Source organism: Monopterus albus, unplaced genomic scaffold (assembly GCF_001952655.1).
Source record: "Monopterus albus unplaced genomic scaffold, M_albus_1.0 scaffold2.1, whole genome shotgun sequence".
In the NCBI taxonomy this organism is placed as follows: Eukaryota; Metazoa; Chordata; class Actinopteri; order Synbranchiformes; family Synbranchidae; genus Monopterus; species Monopterus albus.
In genome coordinates this window covers 645,513-654,804 of record NW_018127882.1, presented here as the reverse complement: position 1 = coordinate 654,804, position 9,292 = coordinate 645,513, and the positions used below count along the sequence as shown (strand labels likewise).

At 38.3% G+C, this 9,292-nt stretch overlaps 1 protein-coding gene across 1 annotated transcript; it reads left to right on the top strand.

Moving 5' to 3' along the window:
- The first annotated feature begins 1,583 nt into the window (after window positions 1-1,583).
- Window positions 1,584-5,908, top strand: mchr2b (melanin concentrating hormone receptor 2b). Its single transcript, XM_020590201.1, is given in 3 exon segments — window positions 1,584-2,298; window positions 5,166-5,764; window positions 5,767-5,908. Coding segments are annotated over 3 exon segments (1,038 nt in total). The 5' UTR covers window positions 1,584-1,894; the 3' UTR covers window positions 5,802-5,908.
- The last annotated feature ends 3,384 nt before the right edge of the window (window positions 5,909-9,292 follow it).

Below are 9,292 nucleotides of genomic sequence, written 5' to 3'. Positions count from 1 at the left end.
TACTATTTTAGTTGCAGACAGAGAAGCATGTTTTTGACTTGCAGATACAATCTTCATACACACCTCTGATGACATAATTGTACTTATTTTTATTTTTGGAAACGAGGTGCTTATATTCACAGATCTAAACTAAAGAGTGCAAGATGATAAAATACAAATTATGAATTTGAATTTCAGGTGAGGATTTTTTCCTTTGAGCTGAGTTTAAAGAGCTCATTGGAGCAGGTCTATAGCACAGTCTGGAACAACAAGAGTGGCTAAAAGTCTCAAAGTGTATTTTATATGAAAGCTGGTGTGAAAATAATCACATCATGGTCCACGTCTAACAGTAGTTGGCACAGAAAAAGCATCAAAGGTAAAGAACAAATGGCACCTGAAGCCAGCATGAGGAATGCTTCAATATATTTCTGCTGACCTGTGGTCAGATCCCAGGAAAGCCCTCTCTGCTGAGCTGCTTCAAACTCTGGATCAGCTACTGTCCTTTAAAGCTGCACCCAGAGATGTCAGAACAAAGCTCTAAAACAAATCACATTTTTTAGTTTTGATTGGTGTGTGTGTGTGTGTGAGTGTGTATGGGGGTGTGTATGTTTAGGCAGCAGCCTTCAGTGCATATTCTCCATTTAAAAACTTAATTGATAGTGACTGCTTTTTTTACAGGTGAAATTAATCATATTTTGGAGAAAACACAAAGGGGGATATTTAAAAGCCCATCTAAAATGTGTTTTAAGTTCAATACAAAAAGAAACAGTATCACTCACTCACTACTCCATGACGTTCCTGCTTAAAGCTCTGATTTTGGTGCACTTGAACTTTCCCGTATGACCTGTTTTCAGCCTTATCATGCATATTGTCTGCTCTAATCACTCACACTTGTTTGCAAACAGCAGTCAAAGGACTGACTGTGTATTTTATGTATGTAAGTCAGCAATTCACAGCACACTGCCCCTGAAGCAGACACCAGTGTCTGCCTCAGTCTGTAGCCCAGCATTCAGGTACCCGCTCTCGTGTTTCTGCTGGCCCTTGTTCTTCTGCAGTGTGTTTATCAGAGCTCACCTGTGTGTTTTTGTTTCCTGCTGTTGGTTCACTGGTCAGTATGTTCACACTTAGTTTATTGTGTATCACATTCATGAATGGTCACTATGCTCACATTACAGTATGTTCCTTATCATGCTTTGGCTTTATTCTGCCTCAGAGCTGGCTATAGTGTTTCCCTGTTGCTTACATCTCAAGGCCTGCTTAAACCTTTGTTTCCTTTTACCATGGCACTCTAAGAGGAAAACCTTGGCATATGTAAATGTTACGGAAACAAGTGGCTCAGTCAGTCAAAGGGTGTTAAACATTTTAAAGAAACCTTAAAGAGGTAATGGCTGCTGTATCTTTAGTTTTATTGGCTATTATTCATTTTCAGTTTTTCTCTGTAACAAAGTGTAAATATATATCAAAATGCATCACTGAAAGAGTTTTTTTAATTTACCTATATTCAGTGTGTTTCAAAATATAAAGTTCCTTGGCTCAGTTTAAAATGCCCTTTTAATGTACTTTCTTATTATGACACAGTAAATTATGTTTTAATGGGAGGAACTAGTGCCCAAGGAGGCGCACATGTTTGCTAAAGTTAGAGGTAAGTAGGTGCATCATAGTTTGCTTCTAGACATAAACCCGTTGCTGGGATCATCGTTGCTTATATAGTCAGCTTTGAGTCTACGTTTTCCCGTTTTGAATCATATAAACTTTATAAAAGCGAATTCACAGCCCGAAGGAGAGGTTACGCGCTCTTGGAGAGGGAACGAGTTTGCTGCCAAATAAGTTTGGAGACCAGACGCCTGCTCGTGAGCGCCTGGCGCACGCTTTTTAATTACTTCTACACCGAAGCGATTACTCAGAGGATCTGAAGATGAATGACACGGATATATTTTGCAAAAACAACCAAACAGACAACCTGACTGACCCGTCATGCCTCAACTCACCCCCCTCGCCTTACAGCTACATCGATATAACCACCTTCATGCACATATTCCCTTCAATTTATGGCATCCTGTGTTCAGTTGGAGTTATAGCCAACGGACTGGTCATCTATGCAGTGGCGGCATGCAAGAAGAAAATGGTATCGGATATCTACGTGCTAAACTTGGCAATAGCAGACATGCTCTTCTTGCTTGTGATGCCCTTCAACATCCACCAGCTGGTCAGAGACAGACAATGGGTCTTCGGAGACTTTATGTGTAAAGCGGTTGTGGTGGTGGACGTCAGCAACCAGTTTACCACAGTGGGAATTGTCACTGTGTTGTGCATTGATCGGTAAGTGGTAAAACGATCAATATTACTAATTTGATGTCACTGCAGTCAGTCAATATTTTATTATTCTTTAAGAAAAAAAAACCAGAGGCAAAGCACCTTCACTTTAAGGGGGGAAAAGATCCATATTCACAACAAAGTTAAAAGTATTAAACTACTGGGGTAATCATTTGTTCCTTGCATAAATTATATATGCATCATATACTGTACATATTCACTTTTTGTAGGCCTTTAGATCAGCTAACTGCATTCTGATGACTGCGACATGTGCTGAAAAAGTATCCATAACTCTTGGAAGTGGACTTTTATTTTTGTTATTAGTATTTGGTTTTAGAGTATCTAGCCTGGTCATCACAACAGTTCAACTTGACCTGTTCATAGTTTATTTATTTAAAGTTACAAAGGTTCATTGTAGTAAATAGCCTCTTTGAAACAAGTAATTTTAGGGTGCAATCCCAGGATAAGATGAAATAGACTAATGGAACTATAATAACCAAGCAAACAAAACTAGGCTAGAAAAAGTACAAACAAACAAATAAATAAACTGTTTTAGTGTTTACCACTTTTCATGGAGTTGATTAGTCAATTTATTTTCCATTCCAGTTTAATAAAACTACTGTGTAGTGATGGATTTTCCATTTGACAACTCCAATGATAAACCTCACACCCCTGTCCAGTATAATCAAGATCACATTTCTTTACAGCTGTTTATCTTAGTTTAGAATCAGTGTAATCACAGTGAAACTATTCACTTCTAATATAGCATCAATATCTGTTAAAAAGATGTAAGTCACTGACAGCTCAAACCCAAACTCCATGTTTAGGCACATCACACATTACAAAATCATCTTTTTTGTGTTCCCTTGTGCCAACAAACATATTGTTTTAATCAAGAAAAGTTATTTATAGTTGTTCCACTTCCTTTTTTCAAATCATATGGTATTTTAAAGTGTATGAAATTTGTTACACATTAAATATATTTTATATACTGTATATAGGGTTTTATGTGCTCAAAGCAAATAGAAGCATTCACAAGAAATATTTAGAGATTAAAAAGAGAAGGAGAATGGAGAATGCAGTCAGAGGAAAACATTCCATGCCTCTGTGTTGCACATAGATTTATCGGTCTGTCAGACCTTATCTTGTGTACGTGATATCTCGCCTTGAGGGAATTTCTTCAATCTTTAAACGAGTGTCCACTTGGGCTCAAGGATGAACTAATTGGATTTTGGTGACCAAGGCCAAAAGTCGAGGTCACAGTGACCTCATGTCTGTTCCAATTGAATATGGTTGTCAGAGGCATATGTCCACGAAGCGGTAATTTTAGTTTTGAGTTGCATTTATTTACCTATATAAGAATGTTTTTCCTTACGCTACATGTAAATTATTGGTATAAGTTATGTCCTTTTTATTACAACTGTTTTTCTCTTTATAAACCTGAAACAATGTAGCAACATCTACAAATGTAGAGCATAAAACATTCGGTGTAGTGTGAGGCTCAGTTCTGAAAATCTAAAGTAGCCTAACACATCAGCACATCAGAGACTGGGTAGAGATCTGGCAAGGTGCAAGGTAGCATAGTGAAGCATGTGGAGGAAAAAAAACTTCACACTGGAAAGGAAAGAAACCTTTGTCAAACATTTACACAACAAGGATTAGCCCAGTGCACTCCTTTTCAAACCAGTCAATTCCCCTCTCTCTTGCATTATAGCCAAGCCCAGTTCAAACTGACCTGTCACCTCAGTCTTCTGGAAAGTTCTGACAGGGTTAACCACAAATACACAGTACTTAAATTGTACATAAACACAATGCCTAAATTAATTGTTCAACATTTAAGCATAGAAACTGCACATTCAAAAGGAACAAACTGTGTGTACATCCTTCAGTATTCCCTTAATTATTTTTAATTTCATCATACACCCACTATTCAATCACATTTTAGAACCCGCCAGGATATACGCCACATAAAAGTGCTGCTGATGAGGCAGACTTCCTCTGGATGGACCTGCCCCAGTCCGCCTCCACAAAAGACCCACATGCCTGATGCTTCTGAGAAGTTATAATTTCAAAAACTACTTGTTTCTCAATACATATACTCAAGAAATTCTCAACTCTGATGCTCTGTACCATTCTATCTTTACACCTGGCATTTTGACCATACATTTAATAAAGTCAATAAACAAATGATGTGTACGAGAATGACCCTTTGCTAAACAAGGGGCTCGGCATGTTGTTGACAAATTACAGTGATCGAGCCAACTGCCAGACTAAAGGTAAATCCTCAAATTATGACACCAGTTTCTGCTGCTTGTTAGAATGCTAAACTACTGATTTACAGTGTAAGCCAAGAAAATTTTAAAAATGTCGGCATTTTAATACTTTACTCACCCGTTAAAATCTCACCAGGCAGGCAGGGCACAAATGTAGACAATTGCTGGAACTATGTAAGTCGCTGCACTTCAGTGACACTTGCAGTAATGACAAAGTGGACATTCATTTCCTGCAGATGTCCTAAAGACTAAGGTCGGTGTTGACTAGCTGAGCAGCTCCTCAATTTGAAATGCAATCAATGCAATCCAAATCAAAATGTGTTCATTTCCTAGTGCTCAGTCACTCCGTCTAAATTAGACTAATTTGTCATTGCATTCATCACTTTACTGATCACGTAACATATTACAAGTGTATCTCTGACATGGTACTTGGTTCTATCATTCCCTCTTGCCTGATTTAATTCTCTAAGCTTGTAAGTGAAGTAATGACATCTTACAGCAAAACTAATAATGTTCTTTACATGCACTTCAGGAAAGTTACTTTATCATCTGTGTTGTAAACGGCAGTCCAACTTTAAAAGAGTGTATTCTTCCTCCTAGGTACATAGCTATTGTCCACCCCACCTCAGAAAAGAGGACCATCCAGTGGACCATCACTATCAACATGCTGGTGTGGCTGGGCAGCTTCGTCCTCACTGTCCCAGTCATGATATATGCCAAGGTTGTTCGCAGGCAGCATTTGGAGGTGTGTATGCTGTACCTGAACAGGCCTGAAGACATGTACTGGTACACTCTCTACCAGTCTGTTCTGAGCTTCATCATCCCTCTCATCATCATCAGCACCTTCTACTCACTCACTCTCTACCACATCTTCAGCTCCATTCGGCGGGTTAAACGGAAGCAGTCTGTTTGGGCAAAAAGAGCCACCAAGATGGTCCTAATGGTCATCACCCTGTTCTTGATCTGCTGGTCACCCTACCACGTGATTCAGGTGATAAACCTGAGCAACAACAAGCCGACTCTTGCCTTCATCTATGCTTACAACATCAGTATCTGCCTCAGCTACTCCCATAGCTGTATCAACCCACTCATGCTGCTCATATTTGCCCAAAACTATCGCGAGCGTCTTTGTCGCAAGAACGTGCTACACCATTCACATACTTCATCCAAGATCACTGTGGTCAAAACAGATGGTTCCAGTGCAATGACCCCAACTACTGCTGTACGGTCATCTAAGTAGACGTCTTTTTGTATATACAAATGCAAATGCTTTACTGCTCCTCCAAACGGAGGTAGCTTAATGAATGGTGTTGTCGGTGAAGTAAGAAAGAAATTGATTGAATGGAAAAGTAAAATGCAGGTAATGTCAAAGTGTTCTCAGAAGAACATGCAAGGAAAAAGTATTTCTAGACTCTACAGAAGAGCTCACTTCTGTCTTTTTTAATATCTGATTGCTGCTAAATGCAGCGAAAAACACCCATAACTGCTTTACAGCTAATGTTTCACCACAAAAAGACTCTGTCAAGAGGGCTACAGTGGCAGAGTTGATTCCAGTATATGTACGTATATGAGACATTTTTCTATATGTAAGTCCCTCATGACCTATACATAGTCCCCCAATATTACCATCCCAAATTCAGGTGGTCAATTAAAAACTGTGAGCATATACAACAAATTACAACTACAAACTGACAGATTTGTTACTTGGAAGTGGAGCTGGTGAAACTAATAGAGTTAGTAAAGGAGATACTATAAATTTGTTATATATTAAATGTGGATTTTGGTGGTGTTGGATGTCCTTTCCATTCTGCCCTCCTGTTGTCCTGTTTAACGTACATTATACTTCAGGTTGTGGCTGTTGTTGTTTGTCTTTGTTTTCAATGTCAGACTAAATCTGTATTCACTCACACTGTTCAAGAGCTGCTTTAAAGTTCAGGAACTGAAATGTTTGTGTGTGTGTGTGTGTGTGTGTGTGTGTGCATGACAAGGACCTTTTTTCTATCATGGCCTCAAAAGACAAATACTGCGATATTGCAGAGACAAAGACAAAGTAAAGGAGAGCTAATAGCTTAATGTCATCTGCCTGCCTGTACATTTGCATAATGAAAAGTGAGAGGTAGTGTAGAGGAAAATTATATTTGCATTATGTCTTCACTACAGTTATTCTGTATGTTAACAATGACACTGTGATACAATCTGTGTCCTGTACATAGATTAATCTATTGCTTCGTATGCTCATGGAGAGGTGCATTACACTCAATCATATATGGTTCATCTCTGTGCTGTGTGCAAAGATTGTAGTCATTGTTTTACTCTGATTAAGGGTTGATTATCAGCTGGGCTATGCAGGCAAATGGACCCTTTGTGGTAATTTCATTCTATGCAAATTTGTTTGGTACACATCACAAACTGAACAGGTATGGGCCTTAAAGTAGTTCCTAAATTTTTACCAGATCACGAGGCCAGATATTCTAAATAGGCCTTGTGTCAAAATCTACTTATGGAGCACTGCTTTCATTCATTCAGCATTGCACTCCCATAAGGATTCGTAAGAGAAATAGGATGGTGAAAATGGAAGGAGAACCCAAGATGTCTCTACCTCTATGGGTCAAGCTCAAAAACACCAGTTGCTCCATTACCCATAACAGAACCAGTGACATTTTTCTAATAGACCCACCATGCCTGTAAATTCACTGACAAGTTAACTGACCTTTAATTGTAAAATAGGTGGAATTTCCCTTTTATATCTCAGTCAATATCACACACCCTGCACATTCCTAAATAAGGTTAAGTAATCAAATGATAAACTACTTTGGGGACAGGAGGTGGCCCACAACTTTATTTTGCCCTAGGGCCCCATTGTGGGTTACTCTGACCCGGACTGGTGTTCTCAGTGTTTAGTATTGTTGAAAAGTTCTCACCCTTTGTTGAGGTTGCGTATCTACTGTTTAGAGACAATCTTATATGGCTGGGTAGTAATTTGCTTGCCATAACTTATAATTAATCACTATATAAGTTACACCTCAGTGTAAACAATGTAAAGATACTGCTAGATACTATATTTTACAGTACAGTTGTAGACTCTCAGTTGCTTCCCAATGAATAAACTGCAGCCTGTACATTGATTGTCACTAATTTAAGAAGTGTCACATAACCGGTTGTCCAGAGATGACTTTCATCTTTATTGAATTCAGCACTTAAATATCTGCACAAGATTCAGCCTTATAATCAGTGACTGGGGCAGTAGTAATAATATAAAATCTATCTTTGATTGCCCTCACTCACATCAAACAAAAACACTTGACTTTGCTATTTATTTCTCATAAACTCAAGTTATTTATGACTGGAGAAGGCTGCTAGGGGCTGCCAAGTGAAGCAGCGGAAAGGATGCATATAAATAAAAAGTACTGGCATTTATGGTGCTGTGGAAGTCTGCCTCAGGTCCTTCTCATGTTGCTTCCACATACTGTGGAAACAAAAGCCAGAGGGTTGACAGCAGAATCAGTTTCAGAGTCACAAACAATCCACTAAAGTGACCCTGGATGAAAGCTCAAACTCTTCCTTGGTTCTTTTTATTTAAATTTTCATGTTAACAACTGGACAGTCAGGCTGCAGAGGATTTCATAAACTTAATTAAATTCTCTCTGAAGTATCAATGTGTCTTCACAGCAGTTTTATGAAGGATAGATTTTTTCCTGTCACGAGGCCAAAAGGCTTTAGAATTTATAGATCCTAATTTGATTTGAAAGCTGTGCACACAGTTGAACAGAGTTATGATGGCAGCCCAAACTGTAGCTGTGATTTTTTTATTCCTATTTAAGGAGATTAAATTGAATAAACTTTGAAAATCCTTACTATTCATAGTGGATGAGACTGCCACAGCAAATACTGCACATGGTGCTAATGTTCAGCCTTTCCTGTGAGGAAAAGAACATGCACATATAACTTCATAAAATACAGAAAATGCATTGTGTTTTGTAATATTATTCCAATTTTTACTTTTCAAAATTAGACAACATATTTGTATTTTCTTTTATATCAAAATACATAACAAAGGAACAGACAATGTGAAGGTACATCACACAATATTGAATGTTGGGATTGGGGTGCCATTTTGGAGATACACACTGTATTTAGCTGCATACATTCTTATTTTGGCTAAAACGTTGCTTAAATTGTTTAGATCTCACTTTACTGACTGTGATAATTTAGGATGGATAACCTTAAGTGACTGGAGTAAACCTTTAGTGGACCAATAAATCCCTTCTACAAGAGGGACAGACCAAAAAATTGCTCTGTACACTGATATGAGCTCTCAGTTCGGGAGCTAATGCTAGCTAGTACCTGTTGGCAGATAACACAAAACTTCAGATGAATCAATTTCTGTCCTGTCTGTGCTCAAACTGATTACTAAAGTGGAACGTTGGATGGTGTTGAAGCATCCACGTCTGTATGTAGCTCTGTGATAGTATTTATGTTCTTTAAATTAACTTAAACATAAGTGTAGTGCATGTATCAATGATGGATAATGAGTGTGATGCTCCAAATATGTCATGTTTACCCAAAATTCAACACAGTGCCATATCAACTTCACATTCTCTGCCTGTCCAGTTAACATGGAGCTATAGGGCCAGTTAGCAGCCAGTTAGCCTAGCTTAGTATAAATATTGTAAACTAAATAACTCATTAGGAAATACACTAGTCACAGCATGTGGGCTAAATCCTTG